This window comes from Charadrius vociferus, unplaced genomic scaffold, assembly GCF_000708025.1.
Source record: "Charadrius vociferus isolate BGI_N301 unplaced genomic scaffold, ASM70802v2 scaffold52, whole genome shotgun sequence".
NCBI lineage: Eukaryota > Metazoa > Chordata > Aves > Charadriiformes > Charadriidae > Charadrius > Charadrius vociferus.
In genome coordinates, this window is record NW_009647572.1 from 5,924,203 (window position 1) to 5,951,045 (window position 26,843).

The following is a 26,843-nucleotide window of genomic DNA, read 5'->3' on the forward strand; positions in this document are numbered from 1 at the left end:
GACCTTTAAAGGTCACCTACTCCAACCCCCTGCAATGAGCAGGGACATCTTCAACTAGATCAGGTTGCTCAGAGCCTCGTCCAACGTGACCTTAAATGTTTCCAGGGATGGGGTATCTACCACCTCTCTGGGCAACCTGTGCCAGTGTCTCACCACCCGCACTGTAATTTTTTTTTTCCTTTTATCTTCCCTCTTTCAGTTTAAAACCATTCCCCCTTGTCCTATCATAACAGGCCTTGCTCAAACGTTTCTCCCCATCTTTCCTGTAGGCCCCCTTTAAGTACTGGAAGGCCACAATAAGGTCTTCCCAGAGCCTTCTCTTCTCCAGGCTGAACAACCCCAACTCTCTCAGCCTGTCCTCACAGGAGAGGTGCTCCAGCCCTCTGATCATTTTTGTGCCTCTCCTCTGGACCCGCTCCAACAGGTCCATGTCTTTCCTGCATGTTTCCCTCGGTGTACCTTACACCAGGATACGGTAAATGAGTGAACAGTGCCTAGCTAAAGAGAATACTAATTTTTTCTTGGTGCGGCCCCCCCCGCCTCAAAACACAAAACCTTTTAATGGAAATATATTTTCATATTTGTATCTCTACAGTTTACAATCTCTCCATATGAAACAGAGAATCTCAACATTCTGAAGACATTAATTCTTTTATTATATCACTGACATTTCAGCTCCTCTCCTAGGTTTTGCATAATCATATCCTTCTTATTCCTAAATTAAGTATTTTACTGAACAACTTAAAGTCTATATCCAAAGCATTTCTATATGCAGAAAGGGAATCAAACTATTTTTATTAAAGAAGGAATTATTTAACCCTCTCTTTAACATTATTGAAGAAACTGACTTCTTCAGAAGCCTCTGTGCTTCAATGTGTTTCAAAAAGTATTTTGGTGTCTTACCTAAAAGATCTGCTAAATCAGAAGATTTTACCACTTCTTCTTTTGTCAGCTTCTACCACTAACTTATCAGATCAATTTTTCAGGTCAGAAGACAACATTAACTACCATAAGAACCCTCTGGCTGTTATTCTGAAATCTTAAATCAGCCCAGGCAACTGCTGGCCTAAAGATACATTTATTTAGGAGGTTATGGTGCTGATGCAGCTCAAAGTAGAGTCATCTTGAATACATCAGGGCTTATTAATTCTAGTTTGGAGGTGGGCCTAAGCTTGTTCGAGCAGATGCATTTGAGTGCACAAACTGTACTCCACGTCACTCCAAGAACGCTTGCTAGCTAGGTTTCAAGGTGCCCTGAACACACCAAGTACCCAAGAGAATGGAAGTAAGAGAAGCTCACAGTAGCACTTTGGGGAGTTCCCATCATCAAGCTGTGGTACTAACTATGTCAGATGACAAGAAATCTATTATCTTATCATTCCCTTGTACTGGGAGAGAGCCTGAAGAACTAGTTAGTACACAGAAATTGCAGCTACCTGACTACTCCCTGTCCTGTTGTCTGGCCTGGATTACTCACAATCCTCCATTACATCCATAGAAGTAATGATTCTGGGACTCTTCCAATAACGTTTTTGGTCACTGTACATTTAAATTGATTTTCATGAGAACAAAAGTAATTTTCTTATGAAAACAGAAGGATAGACTAGATAGCAAAATATCAACTATGCATACCCAAAACTTAATGGTTAGATTCAGCTCATGTGACTTCAGGTGCCTAGGCTCCCATTATGGTCACTGGAGAGCCAGTCAATACAGCCCATGAGGTCAACACACAGTTCACCTCACCATCTAACACCAGACATTTAGGTTTCACTGGCTATTTTTAATACATCTCCACTGACTGTAATTGTAACATAGAACCTCAGAGGTAGACACCCATGATCTATGTATCTTTGCTAGAAATTTACTTGCCGTGTATTAGCATTTTAGATGCCATAGCTGCTGCTTCAGTGGCATGTGTCTCCTTCAGATCCTGTGTCATGTCCAACAGCCCTATGCATATGTCCTAACAGCCTCTTAAGTGGTGGAAAGCAATCATATTTGGGCAACTGATGCCTATTCTTCAAATTAGCCAAGATGGAGTCCACTCAAAGTTTCTTTGTGTTTTAGATGAAACTAACACTGAATTGCTTTTTAAAGCAATTCAACCAGACTCAGATTTTTTTCAAGAATATCTTTCACCATCTCTAAGCATATACGCAAAAATATAAATTAGTTGTTGGTGAACTAAACCTGGTGACAACAAAATACCATGCATTTAGCATGTCAACCACACTGCAGCAAATGAGAACATTACTTTCAAGTTAACTGTATTATTGTACTCGTACACTTCTCACCTCTCCAGTTGCACAGAGGCCACTGATTTTAACAGAGCCTGATTTTAAACTCTAAGTGGTAAAGATGTGTATGGTCAAAGGTTTTTCTGTTTTCTGTCAGAAATACATTCCTTTCTGTATCTTTTAATTTTCATTCCACTTCGTCATTTTGCTTGGCTGATAAATGCTATTAGGACTGACAAAAGTTGGGTCGAGAGCAAAAGAGCTAAAGAACAAACGCATTAATTCTTCTGTAATCATATTGGAACCTTACTACCTAGAGAAACTGAACCGATTTACCTCAAAAGCGCTAATACATTTGTCCTCAGGATTACAGAAGTTCAATAATATTTCTAGCAATAACCAGAAAAGCCCCCTTATAGTGCACTTCTGGTTACTAGAACTCCCCTAAAAACTCACCAAGTACAGTCACTGATCATTTCCTTCTGCCAATGAATGCAGCTTCCGAGAGGTTTATGCCTAAGCATAAGCATACTCAATTTTTATTTATGCCTTTTAAGATGCAACGACTCATCTGAATTGCCATCAAAAGATGGCTACTGAAATTTTCCAATGTTAAGATTCACAACCACATTATAAAGGCATAATTGTTGAAAACAATTAGATTTTTAAAACAAAAGACAACTACAGTTTAGAGCCTGTTCATGGGAAAGAATGTAGCAGGAGGACCACAGTTCCTGTTAAAACACAGATATTTAGGATATGCGCTTAAGTATTACACATACTTTTTTTTTTAATAGTCATTTTGAAGCATTCTAAAACATCCGAGAATGAAATTTATATTAAATTCAGCAAACATTACATACCTCAACAGCTGGAACAATGTCTATGCCAACTGTCAGAAATTCTTCAAACTTCAGAAATGGATTAAAGCAGCTACCAACATCAAGTAATCTGATCTTCCCCAAGGAGTGAAGCAATCTAAGAAGCAACAACAGTTCAGCTTTATCAAGTGTTATTTTTGAAGCTATATTCTGAATTACAATTTCAGATAACTAATGCAAAAAAATTCTCACAGAACACTGCAGTAGTGACTTAACAGAAGCGAATGCCTTACTTGAATTGCTGAGATACCTAAAGAACCAAGCTCCATCAGTAAAGCCGATGGTCCTCAGGCAGAACAGTTTATGTTCAGTGCAGCTGTAATACTACTAACTTGTGTACTTGCAGTAAGAAACTAAAATGGCAACTTGTGTACCCACTAGACAAGCTTTCTCTATTGCTTTGTGTTTCCCACTTACCGTTTTGTGATATTTAGTGGTGTTGAAGTCACACAAGTGACCAGAGCTAAAATTTCAGGAGTTTTAAAAGAGAAACTGGCAACACTCTATGACCTACTTGTCAGTACCATTTTAAAGGGTATCTGAAGTCAAGTACCATAATTGGTTTAATAAAGACAAGAGAACACATAATGGTTTTACATGGCAAACAAAGAGTATCTAAAAATAAAAGCATTTACTTATTCCCTGCGAAAATTTTAAAATATTTTATTTGCTTTATGTTAGGTAATGTTTTTTTAAAATACTGGAAGTTCACTCCAATTCTGTTTTCAATAGATGCTGTGAAAGAATTAGAACAGCCCATGCAAAGTTGCAGGAAAGTTGTTCTAAACATATAATAGTATTGCAGTATATCCTCAAAACTACTAGGAAAAAAAAAAAAGTCTATTCCATGCTATGCAATCAGTTTTCTTTTGGAGTATCCAAAAGCTTTTTAATGAGAAATAGTCAAAAATAGTCTTTTTGGTTTAATAGGCTCAAGAAAGAGAGTCCTAATCAGCGTACTTCTGAAGTACTCAAAAATGAAGATTTATCCCATAAGAATTCTGAAGAACATTTTAGTAAGCCAAAAATCCATCTCCTTATCTGCCACTGTGTGATGACCCTACTATTCAAGGCTAAATTATAGATAAGGCAGCCAATGGCTGTAATGCTAAATACTTAGCTATGCTACCAAACAACAGAAGGTGAATGATTAGGAAAGAAAGGGAGGAGATTAATTTGAGAAATCATGACTTACTGCTTGGACTGACAGAAAGAGGTTGACAGACTGCTGAGGACACCGATACTTTAGTTCCAGAATGCTGGAGAGATGCATATATACCCTTCCAAAATGTCATGAAAAATGAAAACAAAACACACCACACTGAATAACTGGCCCATCATCTTTTCAAACAGATTCCAAAATTTCCTGGGGTAAAACAAATCTGGAAGAGTGGGAGTTTAGAAAGAAAATAGCAGACTGAAGAAACGAAGAGAGGACATTCTTGTACTGTCTGGTTGAAGTTCCCGTTACAGCACAGCAGAAGATACGCTAGAGGCTGGCAGATGAGATCTGCCTTTTCTTGGGAAGCTCTGACATCATCTGTGACCAACTGCAAAACCAACCTGAAATGCCTTTATGAAGGTAAAGACATCAGTGCTCTTTTCTTTAAGTTAAATACATAGTTTAAAAAAAGAAAACAGATGCCTGGCATCTTTTAAGGATAGTGACTGCTGCCTTGCCTCTGAAAGCACTCTTATCTTCCAAAGGATAGTCCCTGTGACCAGTGCCTAGGGGAACATTTGCGGTCTTCAAGTTTGCAACCATAGGCATTTTCTTCATGCCTAAGGCAGTTACCAGTATATATATCATGTAGCATCAGATAAGATCAGTGCACCCATACAGAAGTATTGGTGGTCAGCTATCTCATCATTGTTTAAAAGTTTTGCCTCATCTTGGCACTTAGTTTGACTAACCTGATATGCTGGACCTCTTAAAAAGTCAGAATCTGAACGTTGCACTCAGTTACCACTAATATAAAGGAATCAGCTGTTGAATATATTCTACAATCAAAGAGATAGTTCTTTCATTTTCTATTGTCCTTGCACTCTGAATGTGGAGGTCCCTGCTATCTTCCTTTGCAACTGCAACAGATCTGTAAATGCTGGAGTTAAACAATTCTGTTCAAGTCCACTAGTACAGACTACATCTGTCTATTCATTAAAGCACAACTTGATGAGTGCATTGACATATCCAAAAAAAAGAAAAAAGGAAAATATACAGCACCATTAGCACTCAACAGTTTGAACTCTTTCTATTGGAACATTTACAGGGCTGCATCTAAAAATTCCCATCGTGATTTGTAAGATCTTGGAATACCCAAAATCCATTAATAGAGGCAAACAAAGGCGAACTCGCAGCTTTCACAGGGAATTCACAGGGAGAAGAATGGTAACTTTCCATCAAGCAAATGTTGCTTTTTTTTCTTCAAGTTTCTGTAGCCAATTCCAACTGGTGTCTCCAAAACATCATTTGTCATGTTTCTGGGAAAGATTCAGCCCCAGAGAGACAGGTAACTGCAACTTTCAGAAACAGATCTGCAGGGCCCACAGAGTCCCACAAACCATGGCTGTACTCATAGCAAAACCAAAGCAGTAAGGAATACTGCAGGGGAAAAAAAACACAAAACAAACAAAACCCCAAAACCAACACCAAAACTTTAAACAGCAATAAAGAGATCTGGGCTTTGTGTGCTCCTCACAAACTCCCACTGATCTACCACAGAGAGAATGCTGGAGAAACAAGAGAAGACTTCTTGTTGCATTCGGCAGAATAATGCTGCCAACTTTAAGGATTTTGCTTCTACATGGAATAGAGATAGCTAGGGGTACTTCTGTCAAAATACCAGCACCACCAAGGCAAATAGTGCAACAATTATCTTATGTTAAAACCTCATACATTACCAGGCTGCTCTGTAAGTCAGTCAGTACCGACTGAGATTTCAGAAGGAAGATGACAGCAACAGTATTTTCCCAGCTTGGATGCCAATCACAATGTAATCTGTACAACAGTAATTACTGCAGAGAGACCATTCAGATCCTCGTGGCCATAAATCACAAACATGGGCTGAAGTCAAGTAGTGTCTTTTTCCATGTAAGGCTAGTATGAGATTTCTCAGACCAGCACGTATCCTTGTCTAGCAAATGGAGACCCTAACGTATGTCTATATATATGCCTGCGTTCTATGTAAGACTCCAATGATAACAGCAAAAGAATAGAAGACACATGGGACCAACCACAAGAAACGCAACAAGAAGGAACATGACTTTATAGTGCAGAAAAAACTTCCCATAAAGAAGAGTGACAGCCTCTAGAGACCTTAACATTTTCAATTTAAAGTGTTTGATCAGATACTTGTACAGATTAAAATTAAGCAGCACAACCCTGAATCCTCCAATTTCTAGGAGAGCCCACTTCACCTACAGTAAAGTGAAAAATCACTGTGATGTCTTCTGTCTTCCTCTCTTACAAAACCTGCATTCTTGGCTGCAGCAGTATTTTTGACTGGGTGAAGGGGAACACAACTTCAGATTACTACAGCATTAGGGCACACTTCTGGAGAGCTACAACTCCAGATTCTAAGCTGAGCAGAAGCCAGAAACACTCTTCTACGCTACAGGACAACAGATCTAAGGCATTTGATACAGGGCAAATCCACTCTGACAGGTGTGTCTCATCCAAGGAACCTTGTAGTCTAAGTTCAATGCAAATGTACTTCGAAACCTTAATAGTAGCAGGAATTCAGATGCTCACTTGTGTCTTGACTTCCTGATGCTTGTCAGGTTTTGCTGCCTCTCAGAACACAGGAGCAATGAATTGCTTAGTAGTGATTCTCAGGCTGCCAGTTATCAGTAGGGGCAGTTCCTAGTTAGGTGCTTGAAATAATTCTGAGGCTCTTTAGAAGCACTTAGATTTGGTCACTGAATGTATACAGAGAGCACAGACCACAGATTCAGATGGTCTGAAGACCACTGGTTCAGATGCCTACTTTTTCAGCACTCTAACTCTTAAGTCAGATTCCTCAGTGAGAACGTAACTGCGACAATCACTGATCCAGTGGGCCTACGAATTCGTTAGAACTGTAGTCTTGCAGAATTCATTAATAAACACCCTTCAGCCCCGTTTCCTAATGATTTGCAGCCAAGGCAACACTAAAAGCAAAGGTACTTTGCCACTGCAGGTAATCTCCAAGCACATCTTGAAGCCACAGCTCTCCAATGCACTGGTATACAGGTGGAAACCCAAAATTAAAGATCAGGAACTGGTAAAGAAGTGTACATAACCTGCAAAATGAGTGCATCCCACACTTCTTTATTTCAAGAACTTTATTAAATGGACTGCAGCTCTTGATTATTAGCCCCCTTAAAAATACACCTATTATTCAACTAGATGTTGTACCGATAAATGACATTTTCTCTTGGAAGCAGATAGAAATAGAGCACAGTTATATGACCATAAGGAAAGTAACTTTATCTCTGAAATTATTCACGTCAAGTGCTGATCTCCTAGTTTACAATTTTCAATTACTCCATTATTTATCAAGGATGGGAGGGGAAAAACTCAGAAGCCTTAGGCTGTTGTCAGAAGAGCAGAACAAAGCTATACATCTGGTTCTGAGTGGCAACACTGGTATGCCTCAAATCTTCGATAACATCTACACATAAAGATATCTACTAGGAAGATCTAGTTTGCTGAGCTATATCAAAGAAGGAACGATAGGTTGAACCCTAAGAGACATTCAAACCAACACGTGAGAAGAATCCATATGAAAAAGGTTATGATTTTTACCATTAAGGATAAAAAGCAAGACTGCTTAATTTGACAGAAAAAGAAGAGAAAACAACTCAAAAACAGAACAAAGGGGGGACTGATTTATTGAAGGGAGGAGCTGTTAAATAGCAGGTAACAGCTGCTTTTATCTTGCAAGATGGAGCCACTTTGATGTCTAGCTTCACAACAGGTGCAGTTGTAATGTTAAGAGACTCATTCTGGGATGGAAGTACGTACTGTGGACAATACATTACTTTTCATACAGATGAAAGTAAAAAAGGACTGTTCACATTAGTTATTTCTGTAAGACTCGCCGATTTTAATATGGCAAAGAGGTAAGCAACATGAGCAACTGGAAATGGGTTCATCAAAGTAGCTGAGTGACTTTGAGTTGCAGTAAACTTTGGCCTTCTGGTTCCTATGATGTTTCCTACCATCACCTTCAAGAGCTGGCTGAGTGCTTCCTATTTCTCTCTACATCTCCCAGCATCTTTTTTACTATCTTTGGAGCTTTTTATTCCTGAGCTAGCTTTGCTCCTTACCAAAGTACAGTCTCTCTACAATGGCTTGGCAGTAAAGGTGAGCTCAGAAAGAGCTCCTACATAAGCAACCTGTTTTGTAATACTACTTGAGAGAGGGTTATATATGGAAAGAACAAAATTATTGTCTTTACGCTTACCAGAGTAAAACAAAAAGTCACAGCCTTAGCCATACTTACAGACAACCCCCCAACTCTTATTTGTAGCGTTACATGTCCAGAATGGAGTGACAGTATTTAAACAAATGTGTGTGGGAGGGGGAGGTTCCCCCATACCCTTTGTACCAAGACCTCACCAAGATTCAGACTTCACTAATTGATCAGTGTAGACGTGGCAGAAAAGCATTTCAGGAGGAAAGCATGCTTTGCGTAATATACACTCCATTTTCATTCTGATTAACTCTGTAATTTCTTTTATACAGCACAGAGGAAGAAATTCAATTTTCATTTCTCTGGGCAGTAACAGAACAGCTATGCCTTGTTGCTTTAAGGTCTGTACGGCTAATAAAAACCTTACTATCATTTGTTGCTTACTCAGGTAAATAATAGGAATCTTGCCTTTGCTAGGTATGTGGATGTATGTATTTTTAAAGTTTTGACAATGAAGATAAAAATCATCATCGCTCGCTATGTTAGCAAATACTTTTAAAATTCTTTAATAAAAAATTCTGTATTAACTACTTTCTATACACACTAGTCAGAACAAAAAGTAAGGCTACAGACTACTGGCAGCAATAAGAAACTCATGTGAAATAAGAAACTCATGTGAAGTTAGCTCCGCAACAGCCGTTATAAACTGTACAAAGTACTAAGACAGAGCACACGCAAAGGGAGTACTAATGCTTTGTCATGACAAGGCCTCCCACTGGAAGACAAATCAACTTGGAAGTAGTGTATGATCATCAAACCTATTGATTTAAACAAGTACCAACATACTGCTATTTAGAGTAACACCAAAATCATGTGTTAACAAATGCCAGCATTATTGAGATGTTATAAGGTATCAGTATCTCATCAGCCCTTTGTGCAAAAGTGCCTGGCAGTTCTCATTAAAAACAGGTATTCAGTTTCAGGCTACCTTAGCAAAACGAACACTAAAAAGAAGAGGCTGTGGGGGAAGTCAGCTTATAAGAAGCCACCACCTTAAATTTGTAAGCATCTGTTTTGTCTTGTCACAACAGGAGAACAACAGGGAAAATGTTTTCATGTTGCATGTAACTATTCAACTACACAGGCATTTGGGATCTTTATGCCTTTTGCAAGTTACTTTACAAACACGAGAAACCAAAAAAGATACCAGCTTATAAGGACAGATATCTGCTAGTAACATTAGTAGTATGCTCATTCCTTTCCTAACTAATACTACATCTAACTTAAAGTAAGCGCTAATCACAGAACACGTTACAATAATGAGAAAAATCTCTTCACAGAACAAACACTACTGCAGATAGTTGTAAGAACTGGTCTATAAAGAATATGAAGCAAGTCATAAGTGTAACATTTAATGATAATATGCTTATGCATTCTTTATTTCATTATACTTGCAAAATATTAAATTCTTTCCATCATATATGCAATAGCCACAAACATGACCCATGTTATTCAAGAAAAAAAAGATGGGTGGGACTGTAACTAAAATAATAAAGCTACTCCTCAATGCCAAAAATAAAATTCTTACTTGAGCGAAGGTCAAAACCAAAATTAAAACTGTTGTTAGGAAAATACCTCAAGGATACTACAACTTCTGCAGAGCCAGTCATCAGAATGCTAGCACATGTGAAATTAAGGGTTATAATTCAAAATTACTTTTGAAGTGTATAATTGGAATCAAGAGTTTCTCTGCAATTATTTATGAAGAGAAAGTTTTAAGTACTCTGATATTTACATTTGACACTTAGTACTTACATAAGCAATTGACTTTTCAACAATGCTGAACAGCCATTAGACTCTAACTTAATTAACATCTCCCTTATTTCACCTCAAGGTTTAATATAAATTGCATTGCACACCAATGACATACAAAAGTGAAACTGGCAACTAGTCATCTTCATTTAAGCGTAAGAGCATTCTCAAGCAATTTTTCTATGGCATCCACCAAAATATACAACAAATGTTTCTTGAAACAGGTATACAATCATATGAAAACGCCCTTTCTTAACTATAAAAAATACATCAGACTGATTTAATATGTTATGGGGAAAAAAACATCCAGGTAAGTCTTACTACACAGAGGGAGGGCGGGAAAAAGTCTGGAAAACAAGTAAAACTTACTCTTCTGTTATAGCTTCATGATTTGTCAAGCCAAAGGTTGGCAAGGGATCTTCAATCTTGGGTGCCTGGGGAACATTTAAAGCTGGAGTGGTCTTAGAATCAAGAAGTGCTCTTTTTTCATCTTTCTCAAGTGCTTTTCTTTTTCCACCGTTCTGAAAATATTCTCGGCATACACTGAAAAGACAAAATGAAAAAATCCCCAGAAAAACAGGGTGCTTTTTTTTGGTCATTACTACAGATAAGACACAAGACCATGGTTTAAGAGATACAAGTGATGTCAGCTTTTAAACAAATCTGGGTTTTACTGCAGGTTTGGTAAATCTGCTTTAGGAAAGATGCAATACACCCAAAGACACACTTGAAGTTGATTGGTGTTTTATTTCCAGAAATTAGGCCGTAAGTCACAGTTAAGTAAACAGACTCAAAATAGTTTTATCTGGATAGACTTTTAGAACAAGATAGCAGAAGCCTTGTCAGAACATCACCAGAGTGTAGACTTCAGCTGTCACCTGAGCACCACAGTTCTCCACCAAGGTGCAAAGAGTTATTACCTAGCTACCCATAAACGCAGATGCTTTTGAAACAGCTGCGTCTTGCAAGGCATGTAATGTTGGGGAAAAGAAACATAATCCAAGCTTATGGGCTAACTTACATACACCAGTTTTTAATTTTAATTGAGTTTGCCGGGGATGTTTTTTGGTTTTAAGTAACAGATATCTGCAGTAGCTGTATTATTGTGGAAGACTGATTTTAGCTTTCAATTTTTTCCCCATACTTAATTTGCTAATAGGAACCAGAACAAAATAATCTGGTCATACTTGAACAGAAATATTAACCAGTTTAAAGGAAAGAATGTTATCAAAAAAGTTAAATTGCACCTGCATACTTCAACCAGTAGTCAGCATTAGTGTATGCAAAGCAAGCATTATGTTCAAGAAGAGCTGAATTTTGTCCACTAAATAGAACTAGAATTGGAAACAATTTGTTGCTGTGAAATTAAAAAGCCTGACTCACCCTGAACAAAGCAGTATTTTTAATTAGATGTGCCAGCCAAGTATTTGCATGGAAAGTTTAACAGAAATAGTACTTGTTTGAATGATATTTTCATAACAACCCATTTTTATAGTGCTTTCTTGAAATTCACTCAATTTTCCTTGAACAAAGGTGCAGAGGTTTGAAGGAAAGATTTCAGAAAACATAAATTGAGTGGTTTAATAACACCTTATACAAAGCAGGATCAAGATAACATAGTATTTCACATCACAGATTCAGGAAAGGACATGCTGGTATAATGCTGCATTTAAATCACAAATAGAGACAACAACTTGGAACACATAGGCTTTATCTGAGGGTTGGTGATATTATAGGCAACAAATATATCCAGCCTCTCCACCACATAAGACGTGAAAGAGAAAAAAGAAAAGTAATTGGTTGGAGTTGAGTTTCTGAGGAAACATACACAATCAAACAGATACAGGTAAAAGTTGCTTTACTTCAAGATGGTAGGAAATGACCACCTTGCATCAATAAAGGTATAATTACAGTAGCACATTATGTCCAAGTTACTAATTCTTGCCATGAGGGGGGAAAAAATAAGTTATCCTGGACACATTTCTGTGCTGACATGCTTATAGGACCTCAAGATCAAAACTGACCTGTGTCTAACAAACTCAAAGCACAAGCAAGTTTTACTTGCTCAAATAGGCCGTAGGCGTTCTTGCACTAAATATAAAAAGTCTAAAATGCAGACAGTAACCTTAGAGCAGAAAACACAGCTACATAATAAAGAAACTCAGTAAACTTTATATTTACAATCAACAAGTTTATAATTACAATTCCTCAGTAACCAAAGCTATTTTCAGACCAAAGAGAAGCTAAGTGGAATAAATAAAATCCACATATTAACAGTATGGAGCAAGATCACATGCAGAAGCATGAACAGCAGTCCAGGCTGCAATACTCCCAGATATATGCGCTGTGAAACCATACCAACTCCACCCATTACAGCTTGCACATATGGAAAGACAACTCTAAAATTAACAAAGTAGAAGCAGCCAGTCATTTAACTTAGCAGGCAAGAGATTAAAAACATCAGTAAACAAAGAACCATAGAAAAACACTTGAATTATTGTCAGTATGCTAATAAAAGTGTATTTTACACTACAGCGTATCATTTGCTTATAAGCATATGATCAATTTAGAACTATTTAATTCTGTGTCAGTCAAAGAAGTGAAACTCAGAAAAAAATATTTTCCTCACCGTTTATCAGCTACCTTACTACTCTGTTAGCATCTTGCAGTCTCTTTATTTTTATTGTAAGGTTTTTCCTCATTATCTCTCTTAAGACATCCAGAATCAACAGCAGTTTAAATAGTGTTGCGCTGCCCATTCACATTGACATGTAAGTCAGAACACATAAAAAAATTCACAACCTTGGGAGAATGTATTATTTTTTTTCTCCTGAACTATTGATGTTATCAACCTTTTAACTCACTAGAAGCTGGTATGTTGCCCAGCCTAACGCTTAATGAGCTGTTGCACAGGAGAACCCCTACTTGTAAAGTGCAGTATAAGCTCCCCTTGTCACTGAGCAGCCATTTCTTCCTCATTCTTGGCACTGGTACAAATCAGTATCTTTTCCATCCTTCTACCCCTGTCTATCATGTCAACTGAGTTCTCATAATTCTCTTTTCTTCTCGAATGACCTTCCTTGTCTGCACATAAGACTACCGAAGTAAACCATGAGGAGAAGCATCTTCTACTCCTGTGTTTTTGCTGGTGGGTGGAGGGGCCAGAGCCACAGGAAGGCCCAAGACTGGGTTAAATTCTTCACATTCAGATCCCAGTCAGTATACCTGTGCAGTACAACAAGAAAGCAAAAAAAAAAACAACCCCAAAAAACACCACCAAAAAAACCCCAACCCCCCAAAAAACAAACAAAACCCAAACCAAACCCAAATGAACCCATCCAAACACAAACCCCCAGGAAACACTGCACTCCATAACCTCTGAGGGTTACCTCCATTTTATGCCCTTCTGAAGTTACAATAATTCTGGCAGGATTACTACACGTTGCCCTTTTGGCTCCCGCGGCCTCAGAGGAGCTGTCTATGTACTCCCCACACCTACTGTGGGGTACAGTGAGTACGTGGGCAGTCGCTGCACAGTAGTTAACCAGAGATAATGCACTCAGTTTACCCCATGGTAACTTGCTGATGCAGCCACACGTTCAAGTTCACGGCCATTAAAAGCCGTCATTGATCACACTGTGGTTTTGAGTACGCAGCTATAAAAGACTACATTTAACAATTGTCTCAAGTAATGAAAAGAACATCCCTTAATTATCTACAGAGAGAAGTAAAATTAAGGAATCTATTTTATAATTCTGAGATCTGACATGGCTCCATTTTGAACTGACATTTAAGCTTTCAGACTTTGATGATACAATAATAGCTCTACAATTAACATACTTGTTTGTGAAGAATTGTGCAATGTAAATGCTACCTGAGCTAACACTTGCTACAGTTTACACAAACAGCGAAATAAACATTTTGAGTCTAAACTGTTTAAGTTTGCCGGCAGAGAGACAGGTGTAGTGTCCAGTTCATGTCTTTGCTTTAAATAAATAAATACAGGTATTTCCTCAGTGAAACTTGTTTTCCATACTTCAGATCTCAAACGGTAAACAACCTGTTCAAGTTGAGCCCCCTGTTCCCCCATTTAGGCTGGACATGTATAGCAAGTTTCAGTAAAAGGCAATATAAATATATAGTCATTTGTTAATACACTCCAGAAAAGTTTTGTTTTCTAATACAGTGACCAAACCCAAAGGTTTCAATAGCTTATATAATTAAAAAAAAAAAGAGGAGGGGAGAACTGCCAAAGAAACACCTTATGGAATTTAAAACCTATGAAAGAATCAGTAGGTAGTTCTCCTCATCAAGTAATAGTAAACAACTAAATTAAAGCTGATGTGGTCAGCATTTATCATGCTAAAAAGCAGTTTCTGGTAGCCCCTATCAATGCTCAAGGATTTCAAGCGGCCAGTTTTACACGTTAAGAACCGACACGGTCCATCTCTTTCCTTCTGCTTTATGAGGAAAAGGTGAGCCTGACCTATGTTCCTTAGAGTATTTACAAACCTAAACTTAATATTGAAGATGGAAGTTCAGCGAGGGTACAGAGAAATAACATACTTCCCTTCAGAGCTGAAGGAAAGTCTGGTCTTCTCATCATGGTTTCTGCCTGTAAAACATTTCTCCCTTCCTCCCACACATTGAGGAATAAGTTTATTAATGTCAACTGACAGAACTGCTGGCCTGACAAAAAAAAAAAAGTAAACTCCTCTACAGGATTAACCAACCCATCTCCAACCTCCAAAGAAAATCAAGGGAGGGAGAATTCTCTATTTCCTTGTATACATTAACAATACCTAGAAGAGCAGAAAAGTTTCCTCTGGACTGGAAAATATTTTGCTATTGTCATGAGCACCCAGCTTTAGGTTAAGGAAATCCACTAGGCTTCTCAATCGAAATTATCATAGCTTTTTATTATCACAATTACATTCTGTTAAACTTCAAGTTGAGAAACTTATATACAATACATTTTTCCATTTTATTTTTCATACTTGATCTCAGTTCTAGGGTTTTGAGACATTTTCCTTTTGAGAAACACAATTGGGTTTGTAATCAGATGTTTCTCTCATGGTGTATTCACCCCTCCACCCTAAGCCAGCTTCTGGAAGTAATATTCATTACCAGAGGATTCCAAGAACTTGAAAATAGCCAACAGTTATCATATGATCACTGCTCTAATTAGCTCTAGTGTTCAACAAACAGATATAGTTTTGTCAGAACAAAGTATTATTTAAGACCAAAATGAAGACTGTCATACAAACACGAACAATGAACATCAAGTCTTGTTTTCTATTTTAAATCACTTCCCTCCTCCTGTTTATGCCACCTCCCTCTTAATTCCATTCTCCTGAAAGTGAATTGCTTGACTAACTGCATTCATCAAGAAAAGCTGTGTAACAGTGTTGAAAGGATTTCAAACATTCATTCATTCAACCTTCCAGACCCAAACAGGATCAGCTTTCAAGTTCTAGCAGAGACCTGTTATTCTCAAAGATCCTGTAAGAGATCTCTTAGCCTTCTTTTTTTTTTTTGACTAGACAGTTTCAGGCAGTTTCTAGAAAAAACCACAAGGCTTTTGTGGGGGAAAAAAACAGAAGATTTTTGATAATTTCTTTGACTTTCTTGGACTTGAGCTGCTGCTTGTTATTTTTTAAGCGCAGTGGCCAAGATGATGTTTTCGCTAAGAGCAATGCTAAACAAAGCCAGAGGAGTACTTTATGTATCTTGTGGACAATCTAATTAACACACTCCAGTATGTTATTTGCCTTTATTGCAAAAGCACCCCATGACTGTTTCATATTCAGCTTGTGGCCTGCTACTTCTTGGACTTGAGCTGCTGCTTGTTATTTTTTAAGCGCAGTGGCCAAGATGATGTTTTCGCTAAGAGCAATGCTAAACAAAGCCAGAGGAGTACTTTATGTATCTTGTGGACAATCTAATTAACACACTCCAGTATGTTATTTGCCTTTATTGCAAAAGCACCCCATGACTGTTTCATATTCAGCTTGTGGCCTGCTACAGAATCCAAATGCTTTTCTAGAAGACTGACAACGAATTACTCCCTGGCCTGTATTTGTATAGTTGATAATATTTGGTGTAGTTAACAACACTGTTAATTTTAATCCTGCTCTGAGAGTGACAATTCTCTTCTGTTTGATCTCATTTGCAAATTTAATAAATATACTTTATTCTAGCAGATTGCTAATGAAAATATTGATTAGAAATGGGTGCAGTGACAGAGTCATCCTCAGTAAATCACATTTTTAACATAAGCTTCTAACATCTATTCTCTGCAAATTTCTTCAAACAGTTCTGCACTCACCTGACAGTAACTTCACCAAGCCCTTATTTCTTCAGTTTGCTCATGAAAGTCAAAAGACTTTTTAAAAAGGTGCAAGTCTAAATAGTGCTTTGTCATGACAGCCTTTTTTAGTTAGAAGTGCAGATTTTGGGTTTTGTTGTTTAAAAAAAATTGCCAAGTCAACACAAGTCTTAACACTGATGCAAAAGCAACAGAAAGAAGCAAACCTGCTGGTCTAGCTTATTTTGTTTTAACTAGAACCAGAACAGGCTGGCATTCATTGTCCATACAAAGGTTCACCAGCCTACATATGCCAGCAAAAATCAAGAGTTAGGACAGGGTAAACATCATCTTACCCCATTTTGGTTTAAGTTTTGTGTTGTAATATAAATGAAAAGAAAGAGAGACAGAAATGTTAGTTTCCAAATACCATTTGCTACTGTATTCAGTTTTCTAAAGGTACAAAAAGAATGTAAGGGAAGGACATCTGAGTGTTGCAGGCTTTTTTACAACATCACTCAGGGGACCATTAACCTGCATCTAGAAGGGACAAAGTTTTAATCCCTCTTCCCCTCCCTGCCCACCCCCCCTCAAGCTAACAGTTGTATAATGTTGCACTGAAACAATAAATGAAACTAGCCCTATACAATGCAGCATATGGTCATCAGCACAGTCTATCATGTACTGCTTTCCATCTTTTACAGCTTCTAAAGTCTGGATATGTACTTGTTTAAATCAACAAATAATGAAGTAGTAAAATAATAGTAAGTTTTATGTCATCTGGTTTAAGAATTAATGTCAGAATAAGCATTTTTCCAGGGGCTTCAACCTAATAGCTAGAAAGGCTTTTCAACCCTGCAAGAAAATTTTATCCTGAGATAAAATATCCTGAGAGATATACATGGCTTCTCTAGTGGTTATTCTGCATCCTCTGATTTACTTTATCAAGTTTACAAAAGAATACAAGAAAAATGAAGGAAAGATTAAAAAAAAACCAACCAAAACCAACACACAACTTGTTTTTAACTAGGGGAGAAAAACACTTCCTGGTTTCAGATCTTGAAAAAAATATTTCTTAAAAAAAACCCAAAACACACAAACAAAAAAGCCTAGACTATCCTTTCTTCAGCAGGGATGCACCCATGGTTCCAAAGTATTTTCAGCATTCCACTTCCAAATTAAACTTCATCTAATACATCAGCTACCTTCCTGCTGTCATGGTGACACAGTTAAAGCATTGAGCAAAAGCTTTCAGTGAAGTCTCATGCAAGTCAAGTTCTCCTGCATGCAATTATGCACCCAGACACAAGGACTAGCAGCAGCAATGAGACCTGCCATCTGTCTGGCACACCTCCTGGCCCTTTGAGAAGGAACAAAAAATAGCAGAACACAAAGTCAATCTGATATGTTCTGGTATCTAGCCATCCAGGCCTCGGTTTAATCCGAGACGCACAAAAGTGAAAAGTACCCCTCTTTTTCTACTGATGTAAAACTCCTAACCTGTTTTAATTGAAACTTTAGACTGAGACAGAACATTAGAGTCTCTCACTGGGTGGATTCTCTTCTTAATATGAGTTCATGCTGCAAGGCCCAAGCTGGACACTTATTTAAATGTTTATTTTGTAAGTCTTGTAGGAACTACAAACAGAAAACAAGCAAGACACAGAGCCAAACAAGTTCAATACACAGGCCATCAACTGTCCACAAGGAACATTATCCTGTCCTACAGGGTAACAAAGCTTGCCTCAAGCTAAGGGAATACTGTTTAGCTGAAGTTACTTCAAAGTAAGTGCACACAGCTCTGTTGAAAAAAGCTTCATATTTTATTTGACAATCAAATTGTAAGAAAATATCGAGCAATGTTCTATGGGAGCCTGTTCTGGGTCCAGTACAATTAGTATTTTTACAGATAACCTGAACACTGGGAACAGTCAGTACTCCTCTTAACTGATCTGCAAACTAAGCCAAGCTGGGGCAGGGATACTGCAAGAAATCGTTGTATTAGAATTCAATATGATTCAAGAGCATGTAATTTAGTAAAAAGAAGGACAAATATCAGCATTTCCATACAGGTAATGAATAGCACAAATACAAGAAAACAATTAGCAACTGAAGAAGCCTGTAAAAAAGAAATAGGCAGTTGGGGATCACAAGTGAGCATAAATCAATGCCTGCACAATACAAAAAAACCCCAAACAACCAAAACACAGAAAACCCACCAAACAAGGTCAGCAGCATAACAAGAGTTTACTACAACCTCAGTAATATTTCTTCATTTTATTTATCCCTGACAAGGCCAGGGAAATGGTGTGTCCATTTCTGAACATAGCTCTTTCCAACTGATCCATCCCCCTTGTAACGGGGATAAGGATATGGAACACATGTCTGGAAAAGGATCTGTAGAGAAACACTGAACTTTATTGGGAGGGGGGTTTAAGCTAAAGCATAAAAGATTGATACATAAAGGAATGATTTACGAATATTTAAGAACCTGTCATAGGGAAAAAGGAAACCAGCTTGTTACTACTTGCTCCATTTCCAGAAGCCACAGAACAGCTCAAGTCGGCACCAAAACATACTCTAGATCAACTTTTCCAGTTGTTCTCCCCACCTTTTTTTGTTGTTTTATGGGCTCAAAGGACCCATGTAATGAACTTAAATTTAGTGATACCACGCCAGCTTTTCTTTGCTGTGTTTTGCTCATCACACTGCAACACTCACCTGCAGGACCTACAGACTGGCACACGATGTTACTTGTCACCTGTCTAAAGTCATTCCCAAAGGACGGACCATTGAATAAATCCTCTTCCCGGTTAGATTTCAACAGTATTTTGTTTTACTCTGCTGTACAGATTCCACAGTATGCCCTGGATGCCAACTGCACACAGGAATCCTGAGTCACCAATATTTCTCCTCTTTTAGGAGTTTATTTTCCTCCTCAGTTCAGCTGAACTCACTTCATGGCTTTACTATTAGATGTTTATGACACAGGAATTTTAAAATTTAAAATCCATTTAAAATAAGTTTAAGTAAGTTAAAGTCAAGATTAAGACTTGAAAATTAAGCAGCAGAGATGTGCATTTAGAGATCAAACACTATTATATGCACAAATCAAACCAAAGCCCTGGAAATTAAACTTGAGCTACACTTACTGTATTTGTTCCATTTAGGTTCAGACAAATGTATAGAAAATTCTTTCATATGTTTAAAATTATTTCATACGTTTACTTGCAAACAGCTTCAGTACTCAAGGAAAAAAGTTGTTTGTTGAAGATACTTTAAAAAAGGGCCATCTTTATAACAAAACACTTCATAAGCTATATTTTCTTAGTAAGTTAGAACAGTAAGAAGGTACTTGTTTTAGGAAGCAATAAATCATTAACATGTTATAGAACAAATCTTAAAAAAGGCAAAAAAAGCAAAACATGCTTAAGCTTTGCATTATAAAGAACTGTGAGTAGAAGTGTGCAATTGCTTCTTTCAAATACATTAAGATTTACCTGCAACACCATTCAATTCGGCCTTCCCCTTCACAAGTTTTTGCCCAGTGATTATCTGCAAGGTTTTTCATTGCCACAGCATATTCACACAGAGTTTCCTCATCCTCACAGTGCTCACGCCAGATCTTATCAAAGTCTCCCACTAAACAAAACAACAACAACAAAAAATTGCACATTAGATACAAAGTGCCTTATCATCTCCATGGCAAAATCCCCATCTTCCAATTAAAAGCAGTTACATAACACGCCAAGAGATTATTTTACTTGCATGTAACAAAAACAAGGTCCCCTTTCCCTAGTCAAATACAACATTCCAGGTCTTGGAGAAGGAAGGGACTATTGGATACTTGAGAAACTAGCAATATTCCCAGTATTTTGTTCAATTTTGTCCTGTGAAATTCAAGTCCCTGGGAAATTTTGCTTTCAGATTTCTGTCCATGAGCATTAACATGACAAACATTTTAGAAATGAAAGAATGAAAGGTTTCCTGGTAGCATTCAAGTTCTTGGCAAATACTGCAGATGATATTACATGCAAAAATGTCAGAAAGTTTAAGCCAGAATATAGATTTCTTTGGATACATAGGAAAAGGACTTCAAGCCTTCGTTGATGTCTGCCTAATCTAGCCAGGCTCAATGAATTAGCTTCTAGAGGAAAGTACTGAAAATACTGAAAAAAAAATGAAACCGACTACAGTCAGGATAAACTTGTCTGCTGATCTCCAAGGACAGATTTATTTCCATGCTCTTCACCTTGCTATGAAGAAGTTAAAGAGGTTAAATTCTGGCACTGCAGAATAATTAAACATGATGATTTTCCCTCTTCTTCTGCTAAGTATCCACTTCTCCTAGCTTGCTTTACATAATGTACTGCTAAACAAAAACAAGATAAACGCTTGTCGTGGCTAGCCACAATTCCTATTGTGGTTTTTACAGCATGCAAACCCTTGGTATACCTTACTAAAAGGACATGTCTGCCCTAAGAAAGAAAAATATGCTCACTGGCACGATCTTCGCTAATTCCTTCTGTTTTTCTTAATCACAAATGTGTGCACACATCCAGTATAAATATATAGAAATCTGTAGAATAGAAGTTATCTACTGATTTTGCACCCACATGCTGATACAGCTAACAACAAGCTTTCAAGAGCAGAGCTATACTTTAAGCTTTGACTCGGACAACCAGCACATTTTCACAACATGGTTCCACAAACTGTTATAGTAGGACCTTCATATTACAAAGAAACATTTTAAAAGTGTATCAAGCATAAGCCAAAGCCTGAAACTAACCTACAGTATGACCTGTCCTCGTATCAGTAAGAGATTTCTGTTGCTAACCCACTTGGGGCAATTTCTTTGATGTGCTTTGTTTTAATTAGCAGGAAATAACTAACAGATTTCTTCTAGAGGCAACTTTTTTTCTTCCTCGTGTGCAAAGCAGTAACAATCCCTCACCTCACCTGTCCTCCAATCACAGCAAGACTGGGTATGATGCACAAGTATAGATAGCTGTATATTTAGAAGATTTAAACCAAGCATCCAGGTTACTACCAATTTAAGTTTGGTTTGGAGATGTCATGGCAATTTTCTCTTCAAAATTAATCATCTAGCACACTCGTACCATCATCAAAATGAGTCATGTTTAAAATTAGGTGTTTATGCTCCTTCGTGCGAGACGGCAGTTGAGATGAAAGGGAGTGGACATAGTTTAGTTTTAAGGAAATAAGGAAGCTATGCAAGAAATCATTTATTCTGCTTGCTATTCAACAAGCATATATAAGAAAGTTATTAGACTGGACAAAAAAAAAATACTGTATTTTATTTGAGAAGTATCCTTCATTATTTCCCAAATGACCTAAGTTCAGAGAGATATGCTTTGTAAGAAAAGGCACTAGCATAGTCACCAACTAACCACTGAAGCTGAGAGACACCCAAGTTGCAAGCAGGACCCCACAGGGGCTTCTCCTAAAACCTATGCGTCCCTTTTCCAGAACTTTCAGGAGAAAAGCCTTATGTAGAAACTATCAAGAAGGACTATCATGTTCTACTAACAAAAGAGAGCAAGAAATGGTATAGACAGTGTCCTACCAGCAAAGGGGGCAAAATAAGCACAACTCTTAGAAATCTTTATTGCTTGTGTCAACAAAGTACAGAACGTACGCAGCAGCAAGCCAGAAAGCGCTAGCCAAGTTCAAAGTGTATTGTCAAAGCAAATTCATTCTGGTGCAATTTAGAGAAAAGTTTCATAGTTTCTCTGCCACAATACTCTGAATCTTACTGCACGCTCCAGACATGCTCAAATGACATGCAGTTGCTAGAGTTTTGTTTGAAGAATACACGGCTAATTAGAAAGGAAAAAAGTAAATGAGTGAACACTTACCGAGGGAAAACATCACAAATACAAAATCCCAAGTTTAATACTGTTCTTCCTTTAGTCCATTACTTCATTTGGTCTATTCTTAAGCAATTATTCTATTTCCAAATACTGCTTTTCCTTAACACTTAAGAAATAAGACAGATGGGGGAGAAGAAATATGCAAAGACCACGTGTTCTTAACCAGCCAGTCCTTTCTTACAGCAAAGTAGCAATGCCTCCTAACACTAATCTTGCTCTCATAGCAACTCTTCTTACTTCCTTCTGAACAAGGCAAATGTGCACTTCTCTCTGAAAGTCAGAGGAGGGGCAAAAGGGTCCAGAGATAAGGGAGCCTAGATTTAGATATATAAGCAACAGACACAGAGCTGACTACCAGCACTTTGAGACACAAACTTTGGGTTACAACAGAGCTGCCTATAACAGCAACAGCTTCTTGGCACTGAGCTGACAAGAAAATAGAATGGAACGATACAGACTATTGAGAGAGACACGCAGAACAAAAGTGAAACATTCATCACAAAGTAATTCCGTCACACATCCTATATCAAGTCAATTTTGTGTGCACTTCTGGTTTGTTTTCATCTACCAATACGGCAAGTCTAGAGATACAGAAAATGGCAACATGGGACATATAGAGCACAGCTTCTCTATGAGAAACACTTAAACAGAGTTAAGAAAAAGGCAGATGAAAGCAGGAGAGAACAGATCTCCATATCTCCACAAGCGACAGAGGAAAGGTAAATATGGAACAACAACTGGTTATTTCAAGAGCAGGAGACATTCAGGAAAACTGTAAAAAGACAGCTTCAAAGCAACACAAAATACTCTTCACAAAGTATATAATTATGCTTAACATTCATGTAGCTGGGCAAAAACAAAATAATCCATAACAAACTTCATATTTGAAGGTGCAATTTCTAACTCAGGAGCTCCCAGACCATGAAATCACTTAAAGACAGAACCATACAGTGATGGTCCAGCAGCACTTCTCATTTATTCTTGTCTGAGCATCTGCTGTTGACCCACTGTCAATACTGGGTTTGATATGATGCCCGTTTATCTGCCCTTCCATTAACATAAGCTCCAGAACAACTGCAGATAAAGGGCTTTCTTAAGACGTTGGCACCACTGTGGAGGGACTTTCAGAGAACTGTCTGAGGTTCAGTTTCCCTGGAGCAGGTACCATGGTAGTGAGCTGTTTTCGGGGTTTTTTTCCCTGTTCTTCTCCAGAGTGAGCTTTGAGAAGGCACAGACAGGCACACTGGATTTACAGGAACTTTAATTCCAGAATCATACTCCAATACTGAGTTGAAAATGCAAATAATGCTTCCTATCTATTGAGGTATTCCTATCTATTTTGAGGTAGTAACTACAACAGGTCTTCCAGCATCCAATTTCAAACTGACACACAGCACATAGTAGAGATGTGTATTAAATTTTTTCAAACAATATATTATAATCCACTGTGTATTAATTTTTCAAACAATACATTATAATCCATGTGCAAATACTGCATTAACTCTAGTGGAGTTAAACATTTATTTATGAATCATTGCTCGTGTAACCAAAAAGGCAGTAAAATATGCAGGAAGGTTTCGTTGCAAAACTAATAGTTACTAAAGAAATAAGATAAATAAATTCTTCTGTTAAGCAATCAATAATGAAGTAAATTAAACAGAAGTTTGTGGTAGGCTAATCTAAAGGAATAAAAAAATGTCTTACATGTTTGATCACACCTTAAAGTCAACATTTGATATTGTGCATTAAACTTTTCACCTGACGTACTCATAACCATATAATAATATAAAGTTTAAGGCTACTTGACACTGTTACTATGCATGTGTGTGACACTGTTACTATGTATGTCACCTTTTATGTGATTTAAAACCGGGTTTGAGCACTGACTCTTCAGAGATCTTCATATACCTCAGATCTCCATCAAGGAACCAGTTATGCCAACCTCCAGCTGAAAAGTACTGTTGGCAAGACTGGCTCCTAACAGGGGTTTCACACACCTCTCAAATCACTATGGTGACATTATTTTAAAATTCTTTAATGTTTGCTCTCCTCTCTATCCAGAATTGCCTAGAAAATAAATAAATTACTTACTCTTCACCTTGATGATTAACTATTCTTTTAAAAACAAAAAAGCCCAAAGCCTACTCTTTCTAGCAATTCTGTCAATCAACAAATGACTCACCAACCTGTAGGTTCTTTGTAACAGTCTTTTCTAATGCAATAGCACAAATCCAATACTTGTTACCTAGAACAGATGAACTCCTCTAAATACTTTCCACCCACATTAATACTGCCCACAGAATAGCCAGATGAAACCCCCAAATACATCCACAGAGTAATCAGCAGTTGCTGAATCCTGTCACAGACAGAACAGGTCAGGCATGCAGAAGTTATTTTTAAATGATCCTAATTACAAGATAGCTTTAATTGTGGGTGACAGCAATAAAGACCTAACGTTAGCTGTAAGCTTCCACAACTGAAAACATTTTTAATAAAGAAGAAAGAATCATACAAGCTCAGTAAGAACTCCTTCATTACACATCTATTTACAAGATCTCAAAGGTCCCCAGCACAGCGTGAGAAGACCAGGTTTGTCATTCTTGGTGGGACAATCCCACACCATAACTGTTCTCTCCAGGCAGTCTATTTAAAGGGAAAAAAAAAAATAATCAACTTTCTTGCATCCTATTTTTTATTTGTCTTTTTTATTTTTAAAAGACTTAAGCTTCAGGCAGATGCAATGTGGGTTTAGGTCTTAATCAAAAACTCCCCTCAAAAGAAACAGTTTTTTAACATTTGAAGAAAAATGGAATTAGAACAACCATTATTTCCTTTAGGAAAACAATTTTCCAAATTCAAAGTAGATGTAATTAAAAAAAAAGGGGGGGGGGCACCACAACCAAACAAGGGTTTCAGGGTTTGAAGTCTTGGCTACCTACATGCTGATATAAATTGGTAACGTAAAAAACCAGATTCAATCCACTCCCTTTTCAATACTTCTATTTAAGAGCACATTGCCTTCCTATGTACACCTTTGGTGGCTCTGTTAGAGGAGAAAATAAGCTCAATAAATTGACAAACAATGAAAGTCAGAAGCTAAAGTGACATGTTCCTATTTGTGCAACAGCTATTAATAAAGCTCTTGGGCTTTGGAATTGCTCATTGTAAAAAACAAACCTATCCCCACAATTAACAAGTGCCCATGACAATGCTGGGTAACTTCAGATGACAGGCTACTGGCCACAGCAATGCCTAGCAAGATCTTTGAGCTTTCTTTTTTGTTGTTGACAGCATTGCACTGCAGAATGAAAAAATCCATCTCATTTTTAGCCTCTTAAGACTGCCTCTCACTTACTTGCTGGAAACAGTAAACTAGCTTCTACAACGCGCTAAACAGTGCAACCCTACATCGTCCACCAGGCTAAAGCTGAAATCAAATTCCTGTGAATATCCAACAAAACTTCCTCAATAACAGTGACTTGTCAGCTGAAATTTAGCTGTACTACTAAATGTCTGGATACTGTGGCAATGATTAATAAAATTACATGAGGAATATCAGCTAATACGATGTTATTTACAGCTTTCAGTGTATACAAGATAAACTAGAAATTTGCTGAACATCTGTCTTACTAAAACAGCATATCCAGTATTTCTTGTGAAAGACATTAGGTATTTTTGGCTTCACTGTTTTCCAGTTTTATATGTCTAAATACATAACATGAACTTCAACTCGGGCAAAGTTCAAGCAATCAGAGCTAATATTTTCCTTCTCTTGTCTGACTAGTGTTTGCTTTACATTCTTAGGATTTACCTGAAATCTTTCACAATAAAATGTTAAAAAAATCCCAAAGTGCAAGAACCTTATTTTCATAGAATCATAGAACAGTTTAGGTGGGAAAGGACCTTGAAGATCATTGAGTTCCACCCCCCCTGCCATAGACAGGGACACCTCCCACTAGACCAGGTTGCCCAGGGCCACGTCCAGCCTGGCCTTGAACACCTCCAGGGATGGGGCCTCAACAACCTCTCTGGGCAACCTGTGCCAGTGCCTTACCACCCTCAAAGTGAAAAAACTTCTTCCTAATGTTTAATCTAAACCTGCCCTCTTCCAGTTTAAAGCCATTCCCCCTCGTCCTGTCACTACATGCCCTAGTAAAAAGCCCTTCCCCAGCTCTCCTGTAGGCCCCCTTTGGGTACTGGAAGGCCACAATAAGATCTCCCCAGAGCCTTCTCTTCTCCAGGCTGAACAGCCCTGACTCTCTCAGCCTCTCCTCATAGGAGAGGTGCTCCAGCCCTCGGATCATCCTCGTGGC

At 37.8% G+C, this 26,843-nt stretch overlaps 1 protein-coding gene across 1 annotated transcript in view; it reads right to left on the reverse strand.

The window, feature by feature from the left end:
- LOC104282750 (chromosome unknown open reading frame, human C7orf60) overlaps positions 1-20,270 on the reverse strand; it is a 23,990-nt gene extending 3,720 nt beyond the window's left edge. Inside the window, exons 1-3 of the mRNA XM_009880873.1 lie at positions 20,137-20,270; positions 10,699-10,872; positions 3,104-3,218 (exon numbers count right to left, since the gene is read on the reverse strand). Of these exons, the coding sequence (XP_009879175.1) occupies positions 3,104-3,218; positions 10,699-10,872; positions 20,137-20,207 (360 nt within the window). The 5' untranslated portion in view covers positions 20,208-20,270. The remainder of the gene's footprint in view (positions 1-3,103; positions 3,219-10,698; positions 10,873-20,136) is intronic.
- Positions 20,271-26,843: the final 6,573 nt, after the last annotated feature.